This window comes from Thunnus thynnus, chromosome 23 (assembly GCF_963924715.1).
Source record: "Thunnus thynnus chromosome 23, fThuThy2.1, whole genome shotgun sequence".
Classification (NCBI taxonomy): domain Eukaryota; kingdom Metazoa; phylum Chordata; class Actinopteri; order Scombriformes; family Scombridae; genus Thunnus; species Thunnus thynnus.
This window is the reverse complement of record NC_089539.1, coordinates 20,210,960-20,231,129: the sequence shown is the minus strand read 5'-3', so window position 1 is coordinate 20,231,129 and position 20,170 is coordinate 20,210,960. Positions and strand designations below refer to the sequence as shown.

Below are 20,170 nucleotides of genomic sequence, written 5' to 3'. Positions count from 1 at the left end.
TACATCTATCTGGTTTGTTCCTATCAGGAAAGGGGGCTGTTTATCTGACCAGACAGAGCTAGAAGACCAGAGGAAGCAGGAGAGAGAAAGGTGATCCCCCTCCACCCCTCCTTCAGTCTGTTATTAAGACGACTGCCAACACAAAGAGACCGAGAGGCAGAGCAAGCCATTTATTCTGGTATCAAGCTTTATAATCTTGATTTACATAAAACAAGTGAAAAAATCTGCCCATGGGGTGTGATTACTTCGTGATGATTATCAAAACAAGTGAAACTTGAAGAATGGAAAGAAATGTCTAAACAAGGCAGCTTACGGACAAGTATTGAATTGTTCAAACTATTTATCCACTGCCGAAGACCAAGATGTAGTTGAAATCTCAGGAAAAAGCGAGTAAAAAAAACTTTTTTGGTCAAACAAGTGTATCTAGGATTACAAATGAACATTCACACTAAAGTTATGACAGATTCAATTGTATTTTTATACTTGTAATTTTTCAAAAAGCATTTTTTTAAAGTTAGTTTTCAAAATTTACAGGCAGTCTTTGACCACTATTGGTGCTATGGAGCAATATTTTGTGCGTTCCTATTTCGTTTGTGCTCTACTTGCACGTGCAAAGGGATGCACATATACTGTACATGTGCATGTTATGCGATACAAATTGACAGCAGAGGGTAAATGTGTACTACATGCTATTCCACTGAGTGCAGTTGGTGGCGGTAAAGTGCCAAGAATGTAGCAACATGCTAGCAAAAGGCAGTTAAGACTGCTAGCTGCTGCTAAAATTTTGGCCTCACAAATGTTTTATAAAAGAAGAAAATACATTCAACTGATTTGTTAGTGAGAAATGCAGAATTTAAACAAGTGTTTTAGTTTACATGGAAACTCCACAGTGTACCTTTAATAGTAAAGTACGATTTGGCGAAATATTCTTAACTCAAGGTCCACTTACCTGCATTTTGTGGAGCTCTCAACTGCAACTCACAGTCTTTCTGAGAGGACGGAGTTCGGATGCCATAGAAATATACAACCACCTTATATCATGACTCACGTTCCATACTTAGGTTATGTGATAATAACTGAACCATCTCCATGACAACTGAGCAAAGTCTATCCATTGATAAAGACCATGAGATGTGGTTGTGTGTGTTTTTTTTTCCGATACACTCACTCACTGCACTTCTCTTACCACGTGGTTGGTGCGGTCTCTCATGGGCTGGTACCCCGGCGCAGGAACACACTGCTCGGCGTGTCCGTTACAGAAGCAGCTTCCCTTCACTATCAGGTCATAGATGGCAAAGTGTCGAGTGGGAAGGGTTTCATGTGCGGAGGTGGGGTCTTTGGCCTGGCAGGGACACGACTGGCGCTTCAGCAGCCGGATTCGGATGTTGGTCACCCTCAGCTGTTGCTGACCCTCCATCCCGAACGGATCCAGGGACTCCCACTTTGGGAGGGTGCGGTAGATCACCTGTCAGACAAAGAGATAGAGAGAGAGAGAGAGATCCAGTGTCAGATATCACAATGAATCAGCTACATATGGAGGTTGTTTCATCTTCTGATTTTACGGGCAAAGAGAATTGGTGTTAATTTAATAGACTAAATATTTTCCAGGCATCAAAAAAACACAATCGAGACCTACAATCTCACCAGAAAACACATCACAATTTAGTTCACAAAACCAGACGTCTGTTTTTTTTTTTTTTTACTTTGATGAATGTGATTTGATGCAGCCTAATCTGCATTTTTTAGCAAGTAGACTGTAAAACAGATGGTTGCTGGAGCGTGCCACTCACTGAGCCATCACTAGTCTTTGTCTCTCAGTTTCATACAGAAAATGTTTCTTCTTAATTATCCAGCAAATTTGGTTTGTGAATAAATTTGAGACTGGAAACAAGCCGTACAGGTGCAGAATCATGTGTAGCTTTATATAGTTTAAATAGTTCATTAGATTTGGGAGTTTTAAGAGGCAGGAAGTCAGGACCACTCTGATTAGATTATTGCTTCAAGCTATAAATCTAAATCATTTCTCAGGGGATGTTTTCCGGGAAAAATTTGCAGGCACATCAGTAGCCAGTTATATCAAATCAGACTCCAGGTTTCTTCAAATAGAAATGAACTGAAACTCACTATAAAGCTCCATAAAGCCAAAGGGAGCTGATAATTCTCTGTAGGTTCATCACTACAAGCAACACCTCTGACACTACACATGTCATTTGAAACCTTGCCAATAAGAAAAATATCAATCATAGCTGTTTTTATAGTACAAAGAGGACATTCAAGGTTCTTCCCACTGCAGCCCCACTTCATGATTTAGAGGGATCAAGCGAGTTTATTCAGTGACACAATTGGTTTCATTGATGCTGCTCATGTTACTACATCTGTCATGTTAATGGCGTTTATTTTGGTGCCATTTGTGCACAAAACTATGGCCTCACACCCCGTCGTCATTGACTACATCCTCACGTGACCATGAGGGTGCTGGGTGTCCTTGAATGAATGCACCCAACCTTTCTCTCTCTCTCTCTCTTTACCCTGTCTGGTCCAAGACCTTCAAATCGAAGATCCCTTTATAGGCTGCCATCGCCATGGCTACTGCTGCCACTAGCAACCAACACCGCTGCTGTTGTCGGGGTGAAAAAGTTGGTGTCTGCCCCAACTCTTGCTGTGAAACAAAAGTGTGTGTATTTGCAGTGTGTCTCTTCACCAAAGTGTGTGTTGTTGTCACTGACTGGCTGTCATTGATATTATTGGACAAGTATTGTGTGTGTGTATGTGTATGTGAGTGTTTTTGGTGGAAGGTTAGGGGGAGATGCAAGCGAAGCCCCCATGCTGATCCCTCATTGGCTAGATGACTGGCCGAGAGTGTGATGGGAGGAGCACTATTAATTTCCCTGTTGTTGGAAAAGGTCACGGGGTCACGGCATTGTGGTCTGCAATTAAGAGAACACGACAAATAGGACGAGGGGCGCCGGTCCGCGGGAGAGCACGGAGAGCAGGACCAGACAAAGACAGGGACGGAGATGCAGCTTCACATAACTCAGGGCCGGACAAAAGGCCTGCGACAGCACGGCGACACCACAGCAACACCAGCACACACACACACACACACACACACACACACACAGACATACACACATACACATCCACACTGGCCTGCACACAGTAACACATCAGCGTTTTGCATTCCTTAACACAACAAACATTCCACATGAGGCCTTCTTAGAGCTTTTACTACATAATCACGTCTCATAGTTTTCTTTTGAATGTGGAAACAAAATATTAGTGTTCGCAGATACGCCGACGACACCCATGTTTATGTAACTCTGTGTGCTGCAGAGATGTGAGTCCAGGGATGCCCAAGAGTTTGTAAAATTACAACTGAGAGAAGTTTAACTAACCTAGAAATGTATGTTTATCTTTAATTTTTTAAAAAATGGGTGACATTTGGATCTAAAAAAATAAATATTATCAAAATTATGGTGAAATTGGATGATGAAAGTACCATTTGAAACAGAAACACTCAAATGTTTGGAGGCACTGAGGTTCATGATTAGCAGCTTATTTGTGTTGTCTTGCCCCTTTTTGTCTTTTCTTTTTCTATTACATGAAGCATTTTCTGAGCTGTGTTTGTCGCAAGAGGAGCTAATTTACCATAAACTACTGTGAACATTGTCTCTTGTAGCAGATGAGACAACTTTTGGAAGTGTTGTGACATAAAATCTGGGAGAAAATTAGTTTGAATGAATCTGCTCCTTTCTAAAAATCTGGATATTTTTGGATGAAAATCTGTAGAAATCCCAAAATATTAAGCATTAAAATGTACAGTGTCAAGTTTTTGAGCACTAGTGGCTTTATGAAGCGATGTTTTGATGAGTCAATCCATGTTTTGTTTGTATCTCATGCTCTACTAGCATGCACTCAACAGTGCACATGTTCATACATGGATGACACAACACACATTCCTAACAATTTATTGCTATTCCACAACTTCTCCACAGAAAAATAGTGCCACAAAAGGTGGTAAAGAAGATGACAGTTGCAAAACGTGGATATAAACTAATTCAAAATGTTCTTTACAAATGTTTTATGAGGAAGAAAATGTATTAATTGGGTTTGTTAGAACACAAAGATTGAAAAAATGCGTTGTGGTGAGAATCACTGAATGTTAACATAAATGTAATTTACAAAGAAACTCTGCAGAGAACCTTTAATTACACTTTAATTCACTGTAACATTACAAGCAGAGAATACAAAGCGTCAACTATTATTAATCTACCTTCCATCACTACTGTATAACTACTGTGTGTCTAGTGTGGGAGTCTAAAAACATCTGCCCTACAGAGGATATTTATCATTACCATCATGATGGAGGTTGGAAACGTCAGAGACACAATGGAGGTGCAGAGTTGAAACCACACGGGTGAAAAAGTTCAAAAATATGTAACAAGTAAAAATATGTAACAGGCTAAATGAGCCATATTTGAATTTAGTCTCACTGAGGCCTGAGGCAGTGGGCTCACTATGGGCCATGTGTTCACTCATAATCGTTCTTCCTGTTTCAGGCTGAAAACTAAAGTAAGTCTGGCTTTAACAGCCCTAATTCCATCAAAGCACTGTGGACTGTAATCTGGTAAACAGGCACAATGGGCATTGATGGAAGGAGAAAAACGGAGAGAGAAACAGAGAGGGGGGATGGGTGTCTAGCCAACAGTACCGACATCCATCAGAGCAACGGCACTTCCTTCCCAGTAGACAGACGGAGAGCCGACTGTATGTGTTTATTTGAAAGGGCATGGATGTGTGTGTGTGTGTGTGTGTGTGTGTGTGTGTGCTCGAGGAAAAAAGAGAGAGAATATGTGTGCTGCCCTCGCTCCCTTCCCTAAGGAGGTCAGTCTCTACAACAAACACTCACATTCTTTCAGCCCAGCTGACCTCATAAATAAGACAAGGAGCCCTGCATACTCACTCACACACACACACACACACACACACACACACACACACACACACACACACTCACTACCTTTTCCCCACATTACAGGTGAACATGAAAAGCTTTCAGCGCAAGAGATGACATGCTTTCATGTTTGCGGGAGAAAGAGAGAGAGAGGTAGAAAGCTGAGAATACCTGCTCCCTGTAATCCCCCCCACCTCCTCCTCCTCCTCCTCCTCCTCCTCCTCTTCACCCCGCCACCCCAAACCTTCGCTGCTATCCATCACAGCTCCCATCATCTGATCACGGAAAGCTCAGACGCTCACATGCAACCCAACATGCTTTGATACACGCTACAAAAATGCACGTGAAACACACTCAGCCAACAGCGATCCCACACATGCACGCATGCAAACGTGAAATCGAGTTATCAGTCAGGTGATGCACCTTTTGTTTACTCTGCTTAAATAATTCAGTACATATTGTTGATGCAAAGATGTTTTGACAACTTAAGTTTTTAATCTTTTAATATCTTTGTTATAGTGTGCAGGGTAATCTTTCCTAAAATGAGCAAATATGCCTTTTTATGAGGCACAGAGCTGACCCCTTTATTAGGCTTTGGGATGTACGTTCATAGTTCAAGTTGCCAGTTTTGATCAGTCAATTAATTTTCTACTCTGTATATTGTGAAAAATGTCAATCACAAGTTGGATCAAGAGTCCCAAACCCAAAGATATTCAATTTACAATGATATAAAAGAGAGGAAAAACAGCAAATCCTCATATTTGAGAAGCATAGAGATGCAAATGTTTGATATTTTTGCTTAATAAATGACAAACAGTTATGAAAATTGCTTTGGTGTCATTTTTGTTTAAAAAAACAAATTATTGGTCTTCTGATAAATGATTTTCATTGACAATCTTTTGATGGATGATTGTGGTTATGAAACGATTAGAGGTTCATGGTAATGTTGATACAACTCCATCTGCTGATGGAAAAGCTCTGGAATTTTTTGTCAAAATAAGATTTCCAAAGCCAAAACTGAATCTTAAGAGGTTACATGCTCTTCATATTTTTGCATTAAACAAAGAGGAGGTGAGTTATTGTAGCCAAAAAACACTAAAACTCACACTTAAAAACCCTAAAAAATACCATGTTTTAATCACCTTTTGCAGGCCACAGACAGTAAAACTGTCAGCATAAGTGATGTACAATCACAACAATACACAGAGGCAGAAAAAGTGTGAACAGCTGAGCAGCTGCAGCAGCAGCTGTAGCAGGTCTGTCAGAGCACCACTTGACCTCTTTTGACCTCTGGGTCACTGGTGGAAGGGTTGGAGAACAAAGGTTGTGCTCCTAGCACAGGTGGTTGAGTCGTACAGAAACCAACATGCGAAGCTTAGAGTCAGAGAGAGAATAAAAGGAAAATAAGTTGCTATTTTCACACCTTCATGGACAAAAAAACAGAGAAGAAATCATGTCGTAAATGCACAAAAAGTGCTGGTTTCTTTCTCAAGCACAAACACAGACGTGCAAACGTACACACATATAGAGAAACACAGCAGGAATACATATAGAAAGATTTATGTTACAGCAGCAGAATAAGGCCATAAAAGCTGTCAGGAATACTTGGAGGGAGTCGTAACAGGGAGAGCCCATCAAAGAGGGCGTAAACACACATTACATATGAGAGCACCGCAGGGAGCCCAGAGCTTCACCACGCTTGGCATGCGCCTCCACACACATCTGCAGAGCAGCTCCTGACACACACTGCTTCAATTAAACATCAATGGGCTTCAGGAAGCCCTCTCGTGCTACAGTCAAAGTACGCCTATTAAACACTCACTCATGCACATACACACACTCACAGTGCTACCCCCACCTGGTTGCTCAGTGTGCTAAGTACGTCGTATGACTCTCGCATGTTGCGTGACTTACTGCAGAGAGAACTGAATTTGTTCCAGCAGGAGGGGTGATGATAGAGAGGGTGCACTTTAAATCATCTGTTTAGAAAAGAATGAGCATCCATCTTGCTGTCCGGTAGCGTGGTTTACCTGCCATACATTGCGTGTACAGTATGATATGACATCATTTGTAATTTGTAGCACAGCGGGAGAAGTGGTTGCCTACTACTGAACAGGAAACTCCTCTGGTTAGCCCCTCCAGCAATTCATTGCAGATGTGTATCTGCCCTCCTTTCCACCTGCATTAACCTGCTTTCTGAGGGATCTGCCTGTGTTTGGATTGAGGTAAAAATGTATAATATCCAGATGGGAATGTGACTAAAATAAATCGGATCATGGCACCTCTAGAGGTTACACATCCTTTCACAGCTCATTGTTTGGGAAAGTGGTGAAGAAAACCTGCTGGTGCGTGTTTAAGAATTATAACTTTAAAGAGTTTCTTGTGAAGAAGGTGGGAAGATTTTAAAGCTCTTTGACACAAATTTGTGATTTTGATAAATAAACTTGACTTGAGACAGACTTTGACATCGCACAATCTGGACGAGACACACAGCTTCCACCTCACCTCTCCACGGTTGCAGGGATAAGCCCCTGAATATTTGGAGGTGCAGGTGGCTCCATCCCGGCCCGTGCCCGCCTTTCCCTCCTCCAGCCCGAAGGCGGCGCTGCAGTTACTGGCGTAGTACTGCAGCATCTTCCACGTTCGCCCGAAGTCCTGCGAGCGCTCCAGGGTCATGGCTGCAGGCCGCGGCGAGCGAAACACTATGATGAGATGCGTGAAGTAGAACTCAGCCTCCAGGTCCAGCTGCACCGTCTCGGACTCCACCCCCTCAGCTGACTGCCACCAGGTGTTGGGGTGACGGAAGGAGGAGTCGGACATGGCGCTGGCCAGGTGGGACATGAGGGGCAGGCCGGCGTTGCACTTGGCACACTTGGCTGAGCCGCAGGCCAGGTTGGCGTTGGGGTCGGCGTAGGAGCAGTAGAGCTCGGTGCCGTTGTTACCGCAGACGGTCTGGGTGAGGACGCGGCGGCCCAGAGCCAAGTTGCCCATGCGGGGGTTACAGGCCCGGCTTTCACAGCGAGGGGCCACACCTGCGCGAAACACGTCCCCCGACAGGCCTGAATGAATGGATGGAAAGAAAGGAAAAAGAAAAAAGAGAAGTTTACACAAGTACTTTGGCAAATATGGGGTGAGGTGACATAACGGCTTTGTAGAGAAAACAAGAACAAAAAAAAAAAGAGTGAAAGTGTGGGTGCGGCAAGGTGTGGCACTCAGGATGCCTCAGCTTAAAGGGTCAGTTCATCCAAATCACTCATCTCTACTGGAATCTAGCCAGGCAGATGGTTTTGATTTGCCCATATTTTGTCTCTGAGATGTCTGTCTTCAATGGAGGTGAATTCATTTTAACTTCTGGTGCTTACAGAATTTCTTTTTATATATTCAATAGCAACATATCTTTCCAGAAACAGCACCCTGGTTACTCTAGATAAACCTCAGACCTCACAGTTTTCTTTTGGACTACTACTCTGATAGAAAGGAAGAAGTGTCAGACAAGAATATCATAAAATCTGGATACACCAGAGGATAATTTTGTGACTTATGTCTAATAATTGGCCATATTAACCAATAAATAATAACTTTTTAGAGAGAAATCATTGACTTTCTCTGCGGGTTTATAAGTTGTGTAGATGTTGAGATGTTCCAATTCTGTGAACTTTAGTGAACCGAAACACCTGAGTTATAGTAACAGGATGTTAGTGAGAGTGAGTGGGTGAGCTGTGAATAAGAGTGACTCACTGTGTGTGTGTGCATGTGTGTGTGTGTGTGTGTGTGTGTGTGTACACAAGTCAAGTGATTTACCTCGATCGGAAATGTTATGCAAAAAAGGATAATAGAGGCATTGTGCACCTGCCTGCCACAGACTGCAGCCAGCGTGGACTCTGACACAGATAAAGTTTGGCAGCTCTGGGAAGATGAGCAGCATTCAGACGCCTTCCAGACGCTTTGCAACCGCCTCAGGGCCACAGTGTCATCTTCCACTGTGGATTTATTATCTTAAACCTGGAGCTCTATTTCTTTTTTCACGTCAAAGACCTCACAGATGGACTCATATTAAACCACTGGGCCTTAATTATAAGGTTTTGTACTAAGGAGCTTTTTCTTTTTTTGTTAGACTGGAGTTCATGCTGAATTACATAACTGTCTGTAGGTGGGTAGGTCACACTAGGAAGACTGTAACATTTCATGTAATTTATAATCACTCACCCATTGTGCTAATTACAAGGGAGTAAACAAGTAATTAAGATAGTACAGTAATGTTAAATTAGAGTATATTCAATTTAATAGGAACTTTGATACACCTAATTTGGAAACTACTCATCTAAATATAAATTCAAATACAAACCACGACTCTTACAATATGTTTTTTAAATACCAAACCTCCATTAAAATCTGTGGCAGTGAACAACAATGAGACTCAGACATGTTCCCTGTTGTTCTGTTCATCCATGAGGTTAATATGGACACTGGAGCTTGATAATTAAGTGTATTATCGTATGATAAACTTCCAGCTTTTAATATAAGCGGCCTCGTGTGTCAGGAATCTGTAACAAACGCTCTTCTAGGCAGATATTAAATTGCATAATAATTCAGGCGAGTTCTGCACTGCTGCACTTGTCCCTGAGGTGGAGGATCAGCGACAGTAACTGTGACAATGGGATGTTTACGCATGTGAGTTATAGATGTGAAAACACACTAACCTGCATCTGACAACACGGCCAGACTGATCAAAACTAAAACCAACATACTGCAGCTCCTTGTTTCTTGAATAATCCAAAATATGTGAGGAAAACTTGAACCGGAGAATCCGCTGGTGTTATTCAGACATCAAGTATGCAAAGACCTCATCCACAGTGGCTATGGGGAAAAAAAACAAAAAAAAACAACAAGTGCGCAGGTTCAAATCCAGTGTGGACTTTCTCTTTCACTCAGCTGCGATCCAATAAGGCAGAAATAACTCTGTCTGAGGAAAAAACATGATCCCGCACGGTGTGTGGTGTCCCGCAGAGAGAGGAGGAGGAGAAGTGAAGTAGTGAAGGAGAAGTGGTGAACGGCTCTGCTCAGCTCGTCTGCTGCTGCTGCTGCTGCTTCGGGACCTGCAGCGTGTTTCATTTCCCTGCAGTGTGAGCCTGCCGCCTGCTCTATCCCCGCACATCTATTTCTAAGGAGCGCAGAGAGAGAGCTTGTGTAGTGACAGCGCCGTGCAGCAGCTCCGCCTCTCCTCCGCCGCTTTTCTCGGACTTAAAGGAACATTCCAGTTTGTGCAAAGCTGGCATGGATGGAGCTCACATCCTGCTCCACAGGGCCGCAATTATAATATATAGCCTGTAGAGGGCCCCCCAATATATTGATATAAAAAAATATGAATTAAAAAAAAGTTCTCTACTACGACAGGCAGCCACACACACCTGTCTGAAATACTAATTAGCAAATGTAGTCATAATCATAACTAAACTTAAAGGACCAGTGTGTAAGATTTAGGGGGCTCAATTGGCAGAAATGGAATATAATCTTCATAAGTATTATTGTATAATCACCTGAAAATACAAATCATTGTGTTTTTGTTACATTAGAATGAGCCCTTTATATCTACAGAGGGAGCAGGTCCTCTTCCACAGAACCCGCCATGTTGCACCGCCATGTTGCACTGCCATGTAGAACGGACAAACCAAATACTGGTTCTAGAGAGAGCCTTTTGCGTTTTTGGCAAGTTTCACAGCCAATGACCAAAATGCATCTTGCTTGTTAACCTGCCAAGTTCAAGTTCAAGTTTATTATTTGTCCCAAATGGGCAGTTTGTACTGCAGCAAGCATAAAAACACATAACAAAACAAAACACAACAATATGCCACAAAAACACACAACAGTTTATATAGACAAGTAAGTATCAACCGTAACCCCCAAAGACATCGGTGTTATTAATGATCAAGGTATCAACAAGGTAACACCAGCAGCGGTTACTTCCTCCTGACAACAACGTTTATGGGGATTCATAGGGATGAAGGAATTTATGCACCTATATTCTGTGGCCATAAGGGCACTAAAATGTAGGCCAGATGGTCACAGCTTGTACTCTGAAAACTTTCTAATCGAATTCTCATAGCTTTATTAAGCACATGCTTGTTGAATATATGATTCAAACTACTGAACTGTAGCCTACTCCCACTATCTTACTTGCCACCTTCACGATCTTATCAAGGGCATTCCTCTCTTTGGTACCAAGGTTGCCATACCAGCAGATAATAGAAAATGAGATAACAGACGCAATAAAAGCTCTATAGAAACGGTGTCATTAGAGTCTTATCAATCTGGAATTTAGTAAGTTTCCTTAAGCAAAAAAAGGCATTGCTGACCTTTCTGACATTTCAACATTTCAACATTTCAGTATTTGAATCAAATTTCAGGTGGTTGTCAATCATGTTGCCCAGGTATTTATAATTGTTCACCATATCCACTGCCTGACCTCTGACAACACTGCTCTGGCGAGTCTATCCACATATCTTTTGCTTTAGAGATATTAATTTGTAGAAATGCATTTTCACACCAAGAAACAAAATCGTCAACAACTGGGCCATGACCAGCTTCATCATCACCAAGAAGGCTGACAATTACAGAGTCGTCAGCAAACTTAACAACGTGTCTGTTGGCATAATGGCTGCGACGGTCGTTTGTGTATAAAACGCACAAGAGAGAGGAGAGAACGCAACCCTGAGGCGAGCCAGCGGCCTCTTAGCCCTATAAGCAAATTGAAAAGGGTCCAGAAGGCACTCAGTTTTAGCTAAGAGCTCTCCTTTAACTAGTTTTTCAAATGATTTCATAACCAAGGGAAGTTAAGGCAACAGGCCTGAGGTCATTGAGGGCTTTAGGGTGGTTACCCTTAGCAACGGGCACCAAGATGAACGCTCTCATAAAGATAGCACCCACTGCTGAGTGTGTGACAGTTGAAAGATGAAAACAGGACCTCTGCACATACTATAAGCAGACAGCTACCTATATTATCTTGGCCTGGACTCCTCCTGGTTCTACAACCTTTAAAACACTTGATCACACTGTGCTCATCAAAGGAGGGATTAAAGGTCTGATTTGTAGCCATTAAGCTCTATATTACTCCTGCTACCTTTCTTGAGCCCTACAATAGTTTTCATGTGGTGCCCAGATTGTTCATCCTGAGCTGTGTCTTAATTTTGTCCTTATGCTTCCTTTTACCAGCCAATTAATTTCTTTTTGCAGATTTGCGCAGTTCCAAGATGTTCCCTTCTCTAAATTACCTTTTCTTTTTGTACAGTAGCATTTTAAGGGATGTTGATACCCATGGCTTGCTGTTAGGATAGACCTAAACAATTTCTTTCCAGTGAATATTCAGTACCTTGCCTCTTATTGTGTCTGGTTGGACATGTGACATACTGGTGGAAGTCTCTCAGTGTTTGTGTCAATGTGTAATGGTTCATATCACCGAGAATGATGTTAAGGGCACCAGGAGATGTTGTTTGAAGCCTCGGTGTTACTTGGTGGATAAGTTCACAGGCATTACTTTCATTTGCTCTCAGATTTATGTACACAAGAGTGAAAAATATCTGAGGAAATTCCCAAGGCAATTAATGAGGACGTAATGAAACTGAAAGTAGTTCAAGATCAGCAGAGTAAAAGTTATCTCTGACAATAATAAATTAACACCAACATTCATTAACATAGAGGCAACCCCCCTTACAGTCATAGATGACTAAAGAAACCAAATATTCACATTTGAGAAGCTGGAATTAGAGAATTTGGACATTTTTTTCCCTAAAAAAGACCCAAAGGAATTAATCACTTTTCAAACTAGTTGATTAATTTAATAGTTGTCAAATAATCGATTAATCCACTAATCATTGCACCTCTAGTCGGGACTAAACAAAACATTATTAGGTTGCATCTTAAACTTTGGGAAACAGGGATTGATATTTTTCACCATTTTCTGGAATTTTATACACCAAACAACTAATGATTAATCAAAATAATAATCAATAGATTAATAGGTAATGAAAATATTTGCAAGCTGCAGCTCTAGGAGGAAATATTCAGACATTTTATTTGAGTAAAATATTAGACTGCAACCATTTTTATAACAAGTAAAAGTCCTGCATTTAAAATATTCCCTAAATGAAATAAACAAATTAAATATTATCAGCTGAATTAAAGCAGCTGTAATCAATATTTCTTATGTATCAAATGTGATGTGTGATGTCAGAGGTGTTGATCGTAATGATGAAAACAAACTGAGTGCTATTTAGTCAGAGGTCACAAGCTAAAAGTTTTTTTTTTATTTAAAATGCTACATAACTAGTAAGTACAGCTGTCCAATAACTGTAGTGGAGTAAAAAAGTACAACCTTTCCTCTGAAATGTAGCAGAGATGAAGTATAAAGGATATCGCTCACTGCAGGTTTTGTGTGACTACTAAGTTTTATGAATGTATGTTTGTGTTTAATACCACTAGGTGGCAGCAGAGCACCGTTGACGACAAACCTGTGAGCATCAAATCACATTTCCCCCCTCCTGAACAAGTCCTGAACTCTACACAACAGTGACATGAGGAAGAACTTATGACTCTGTCTGGAAGAGCTGCTACAAAATGCAAAATTCCCTCACTGACACTCAACCACCAACAAACCTCTGTGTATTAGTTGACATACTATTGTAAAACAGTTCATATTCATTTTGTTTAGAAAAGGATGGATCAGACATACATTACACGTCTTTCCCAGGCAAGAGAGGACATAAGGTGTGATGTGGATGAGAGAGCTAAACACATATTATGTTACGTATTATTAATTAATCACAAAACGACAAATCTCTCAAACAGTACAATCCTTCAGAACTGTGCTTCCCAACCTGGGTCCCAAGATAAAACTGAGGAGTCACCGGATTATTACAGTAAAGAGATAAAAAAATTTTTAAAAAAATCAGCTACAGAAAATCATTTATTTTCCCTAGTAATCTATAATTGTTGATTTTTTTGTGAAATACTGGATACTTTTAATTCTTCAGGCTTCTCAAAATCACTTCAAATAAGAGAAATACTGGATTCTTTAACTTCTACAGGCCTCTAAAAACCTTTAAATAAGTGAAATACTGAATGTTTTAAGTCAAGCCAAATCAAGTCAATTTAATTTGTGAAGCTGATTATCACAAATCGTCATTTCCAACTATAATTTCTGACTGAAATGTGTTGGTTGTAACATTTTTTAATTAAAAACTGATAAATCAGCATCGGCAAACCCACAGTCAGTGTGATCTATAAGGTAACTTATCGACTCCCAGCGTTCAGTCAGTAGTAAATGAGGTAGTCAGACTTAAATGTATAAAATACATCAGGAGAAGCTGCCCACATTGAACCACTAGCAGGAGACAAATAACCATGAATTGTAACTCATTTTTAGAAAGATTTGACCTTCCTAAGATTCAATCTGGATATGGGTTGCAACTACCGATTACTCTCTTTATCGATTAATCTATTAATCGATTAGTTTTTCCCAACCTAGGGGTTGGGCCCCTCCAACGGGCCACAAGATAAATCTGAGGGGTTGTGAGATGATTAATGGGAGAAGAAAGAAAAAAAACAAAGAAAAAATTCAGATCTTTAGACTCTTCTCTAATCTTTGCTTCTTTTGTGAAAGATTGTAAATATTAGACATCTGAAAAATGACAAAGGTCCCTAAGACACAGCTTTTTTTTTTAATAAGAGGTTGAAAGCCAAAAACGATGGGAACACTTGTATAATCTTTATAAGCTTATCATTTGTTTTTATATGTGAAATCTTATCTGACAAGTAACAAATAACTATAGCTGTAAAATAAATGGAATAAAAGTACAATATTTCCTTCTGAGATTTGGCATAATGGAAGTAATCAAGTCAAGTACAAGTGCTTCGGTTGTACTTAAGATGCAGTACTTAAGTAAATGTTCTTAGTTACTTAGCATCAAATCCAACTTACAGTTTTGAAATATGATTAAAACATGCATGTTGATATTTCACAGCGCTCTTAATCAGAAAGCTCCTTTGCAATGAGCAACAAAGTGTCGACATGCATGAGGAATATTTCAGAAAGACAAGGTTTCAAGTAAAAAAAAAAGAAAACCAAGTAGCTATACAAACAACTAATGATACAAACATGAAGAATGCTGCAGCAGAAGGTTATACAACTTGTAGGAGTTAATCATTTACACTCACGCAGAGCTACACTGTCTGTCTATCTCCCTGCTCAGCACACACTCACACCCACATTGTCATCATACCGTATCTGACACGCTGACTGACTGACGGATTAGTTAATTACACAGAAGGCAACTCAAAAGGAGCGAGAGAAGAAAAAAAAAAATAGGCTAAATGATGTAAGGACACAAGTATTTCAAACATGCAAGGAAAAGCTCTAGTGCAATTTCTGAGGAATTTACAGTCAGAACCCAACCCTTTACTGTAGGAAGTTAGATGTTAGGTTTATTTAAAGTATCAGGTTCGAACTTGTCAGATGCTTTAGTAGCAGATGAACACTTCAGAGCAGAGAAATGAGGGAAATCTTCAGACTGTTTGTGCCCGGAGAGAAAAAAGCTGCCCAGACAGAGAGCCGGCTTGACCCAGATATGACGTCATTTCACTTTTTTTGCTCCTAAAATAGGCCACGATTTTCAATTACTGAATAATTCTTTGCCAAAGTTTGTGTTAAAGTGAAATATTTTATCGAGCAGGTGTTGTACATGCAGTATAGTGTAGTTCAAGTACAGCCAGATTGAGAGATTCATAGAGAGGCTGGATTGTATTTGCTTTGGACTTAATGATACAGTAATCTTAGGATAATTTTAGAAACCAGACAAGTTGAAACAATAAAGTCATATAAGGTCAATATTGAGGATCACAGATTTACTGTGAGTTGTTCTTGGTAGATCTGTAATGATGAGTTGTTTAATCTGTTTGTAGATACATGAAAATAATCTGCAACAGCTTCTCAACTTGTGAAGTTTTGCTGCTTTTCTTTGTTTAACTTAACAGTAAACTGAACATTTTTAGGGTTTGGAGTCCTGGTCAGAGGAGACAAGCAACTTGTGGACATCACCTTGATGAAATTTAAAGAAAATTATAAACATATGAATCAATAATGAAAAATAATTGCTAAAGTTGTTGAAGTTAGAAGTTAGTTATATGGATACTTGAGGGTCAAAGTTCATTCTTGATCTTAGAAATATCTGAACTTAAAGTCCTCTTATAAGCTTCCTCAACAGTTGGAGTTCATTCGGTTGTCATGGACACAAAAAGGTTTATAAATATATATAATGTCAGTTTAAAGTAAACTGTTGTGATTACTGGCTAAGGTAGAATATTTAAAAAGAAAAGTTATATTAAAATATATGTGTATATAAATATATATACGAATGTATAAAAAAATGTGTTATACTAATGTTTAGGGCTGCAATTGGTCGGATTAATCAGTCGATTATTTTCTTAATTAATTGATTAGATGAAAAAAGAAAAAAGAAAAATGTCATTATTTCCCAAAGCCCCCATGATGCAGCATAAAATGCCTTGTTTTGTCCCATTTGCTATCATAGAGGACTAAATAAACCAGTAAATATTGACATTTAAGAAGTTGGAACCAGAGAACCATTAATTGATTATCAAAATAGTTGGCATCTATCTATCTATCTATCTATCTATCTATCTATCTATCTATCTATCTATCTATCTATCTATCTATCTATCTATCTATCTTCAAACTCTGCACATACATCAAACATCCAGCTGTAGGAACATGGAGAACAACCCATTTTTGAGTGGACGGAGCCTTTAAGTGACCTGCAGTGTGAACCTCAGGCCGGTAGGCGGCAGTAAGTAAAAACATGAAAACTCCTCAAAGGTCAAAGTTAACATCCGGTCCGGCGGTAAAGCGTGTGTGCAGTTTTTGTAGAGCAAACGTTATTGTGACGAAAAGACATCAAATCCGATTTATACCTTTCCATAAAAGAATAATACTAAAGAAAAATGGTGAGTATAACGTACTTATGATTGCTATCAACTCATTAGGCACTTTTTAAAATGTATTTGTATTCGTTATCACCGCGCGATGATAGCAGGTTAGCTTGTTAGCATTAGCCACGTTAGCTTCTCATTCATAATCTCGACCGAATGAATGAAGTCCTCACATTTACGCACACAAGTAGTGTTATAAGTAATATGTACTTACTTAAACTGTACTTATGTGGATTTATTACCACCCTCTCACATGTATAAATGTAAATATGCTGCCTTTTGTTTGAGTTTGGCCCATTTTTTGTGCGGGGAACATCACACCAAACTTCATTTAGAAATCTTGCAATTCAGCTTGTAACGTTATGTGCTTAAATGCAAATAAAACGTGTTGTACTTTTTAACATTTGAATTGGCTCCACTTTAAGTCTCTAATGTTATCCGTAAAGCCTGTTACTGTTTGTGTTGTTTGGCCTGTGTGAAAGTCAGTGGAGGAGGAAGTGTTCAGATCCTTTAAGTAAAAGTACCAATTCAGCAGTGCAAAAATACGAAAATACTGCAGTATTTCAAGTAAAAGTGCTGCATGAAAAATCCTACTTGTGGTTTGGTCCCTCTGACTGATATATTATTATGTATGACATCATTAGATTATTAATACTGAAGCATCAGCGTTAGAGCAGCATGTTACTGTTGTAGCTGCTGGAGGTGGAGCTAGTTTCAACTACTTTATATACAATTTTTATATAGTTTAGAGGGAAAAATCACTATTTGGTGGAGCTGTTAACAACTCAAAGACATCTGAAATGTGACCCCGACTACACACTGCTTTTTGTAAGACGTCAAAAGCCAAAAAGGTTGGAAACCACTGGTTTCATTTTTAACAGTTTTAAAAAGCTTGTTATATTATCCATTGTGTCAAATCCTCATGTGAAAAGTAACTAAAGCTGTCAAATAAATGTAGTGGAGTAGAAAGAACAATATATCCCTCCGAAATGTAGTTGAGTGAAAGTATAAAGTAGCACCACATGGAAATACTCAAATAAAGTACAAGTACCTCAAAATTGTACTCAATTACATCTAACAATAAGGCAGATATGAATTAATCTAAATATTAATCTAATGGGTTTGTTTTTGGATACATCCATCAAAGCACATCTATTCCTCAGATAGCAATGTGATCTATGAACTGTGAATTTAAAAATAAATGTTTAAAAGGGAAGAACTTTGCAGACAGCTGTTAAATGTATAGTTATCCAATGTAGTCAGAGGGTCTTGTAGCAAATTTCATGTAATGTTTCCAACCTGTTTCGTTTTGTCTGTCCGTAGAGTTTACCGCTGAACCCAAAGCCATTCCTGAACGGCCTGACAGGCAAGCCAGTGATGGTGAAACTGAAGTGGGGTATGGAGTACAAGGGCTACCTGGTGTCTGTGGATGGATACATGAACATGCAGGTAAGAGAGTAGTCATCATTAAACATTAAGTACCATACTTCTTGCATGTTCCAATAAAAAATGTGCCTTTTTTTCTCTCCACTTTTATCGCAGAAGGTTTTAGTAAAGTTGAATTTGTAATTACCATTTGGCTTTGAGTTCAGTCAACTAGAGCTGCAACAGCTAGTTGATTAGCAACAATTTTGATAATCAAATAATCATTTTTGTTATTTTTAAGGGAAAAAATGACAAACATTTAGTGGTTGCATCTTTGCACATGTGATTATTTGAAGATTTTCTGTGTCACATGATAGTTAATGTCTTTGGATTTTAGACGAGACATTTGAAGACGTTGCCTTTGGCTCCAAGAAATATGACAGCATTTTTCACGATTGTTCAGATATTTTATAGATAAAACATCAACAACAATTTTTTCAGCAGAATAATTGATGATGGAAATAATCTTTAGTTGCAGCTCCACACTCAACACAGCCAGAATAACCTCCTTTACTAGATCAGCGAGGTTATCGGATAAAATCAGTCACAATTTTGTTTGAGGAATGATGCACTTGTGTGCTGTTCCTAATATAAAGAGCCCACTAGTCACTACTTTTTGTGCTGGTATGAACTGCTCAGTATACGTCCTGCTTTTATCATCCCCAAACTGTGCCTCTTAGCTGAGTGGAAACAAGTATCAACATTCATATTTTTGGGGTTTATTTTTGTTGCTAAATGAGATTTAACAATGCAAACAGACCTTTTATCAGTAGCCTTTTGACCCTTATATTATACGTGTTTTCCTGACAGCTGGCGAACACAGAAGAATACGTGGATGGAGCGTTGGCGGGTCACCTCGGTGAGGTGCTTGTCAGGTATGTTGTACATCTGCTCATCTTCATGCCAAAACTAGATCAGTATAGCTTTAACTTTTTACTAGTGCTGCAACGTAGATCGACAGAAAATGAATCTGCACTTATTCTGATAATCTAATAATTGTTTTAGTCAAACATTTGCTGGTTGCAGCTTCTCAAATGTGATGATTTGAAGCTTTTATGAGTCATGTATGATAGTAAACTGAGTATCTTTGGGTTTTGGACTGTTAATCAATAAAACAAGATATTTGAAGACATTACTTTGGGCTCTGACAAGTTAAAACAAGCTTTTATAGACAAAACAACATGATTAATCAAGAAAACAATTGGCAGACTTTTAACTATTACTCAACAAGATTATGTGAAATAAGATTTAAAAGAAGTACATGTCAAGTACAGGTGCTGAAAAGCAGATTTTGGCTGAATAATGCAGAGAAAGTGTTTTTTATGGCCTCTAGATTCTTAACTACCTAAACCAACCTGAGGCAATAATTAACATTTGTTCAGAGAAATCAGTGGAGTTTTACCTGATAAACGTACTGTTCTTTTGTCTTTATTTCTGAGAGTAAAGTCGTGTTTTCTCCCTCCACAGGTGCAATAATGTTTTGTACATCAGAGGTGTAGAAGAGGAGGAAGAGGACGGAGAAATGAGAGAGTGATGTTGGTGAAGAGGACTCGGCCCCGATGTTCTGTATGAGTGTGACTGTACCTTTGTAGTTTGAGTTAATGTGTGTTTGTGTTTTCACCATGTGAAACAAATGAACGCTTGGGGGTTTAGGTTATTTTTTCCAGCTTTTTTTGAGAAAGATTTTTTTTTTTTACTGTACATGAGGCCAATGTAATGTTTTGATGTTATAATACAAAAACAATAAAATGATTATTGTACTCTTTCTTAAACCGGATTGCTGTGGTTTTT

General features: G+C 39.3%; 2 protein-coding genes across 2 annotated transcripts in view; one reads left to right on the top strand and one right to left on the bottom strand.

The window, feature by feature from the left end:
• ntn4 (netrin 4) overlaps positions 1–10,200 on the bottom strand; it is a 28,991-nt gene extending 18,791 nt beyond the window's left edge. The window contains exons 1-3 of the mRNA XM_067581341.1: positions 9,655–10,200; positions 7,460–8,013; positions 1,187–1,465 (exon numbers count right to left, since the gene is read on the bottom strand). Coding sequence (XP_067437442.1) covers positions 1,187–1,465; positions 7,460–8,013; positions 9,655–9,700 — 879 coding nt within the window. The 5' untranslated portion in view covers positions 9,701–10,200. The remainder of the gene's footprint in view (positions 1–1,186; positions 1,466–7,459; positions 8,014–9,654) is intronic.
• A 6,626-nt stretch (positions 10,201–16,826) lies between these two features.
• snrpf (small nuclear ribonucleoprotein polypeptide F) lies at positions 16,827–20,151 on the top strand. The gene is made up of 4 exons (XM_067581645.1): positions 16,827–16,969; positions 18,278–18,403; positions 19,190–19,254; positions 19,847–20,151. The coding sequence occupies exons 1-4, from the start codon at positions 16,967–16,969 to the stop codon at positions 19,911–19,913; spliced, it is 261 nt and encodes an 86-aa protein (XP_067437746.1). The 5' UTR covers positions 16,827–16,966; the 3' UTR covers positions 19,914–20,151.
• The last annotated feature ends 19 nt before the right edge of the window (positions 20,152–20,170 follow it).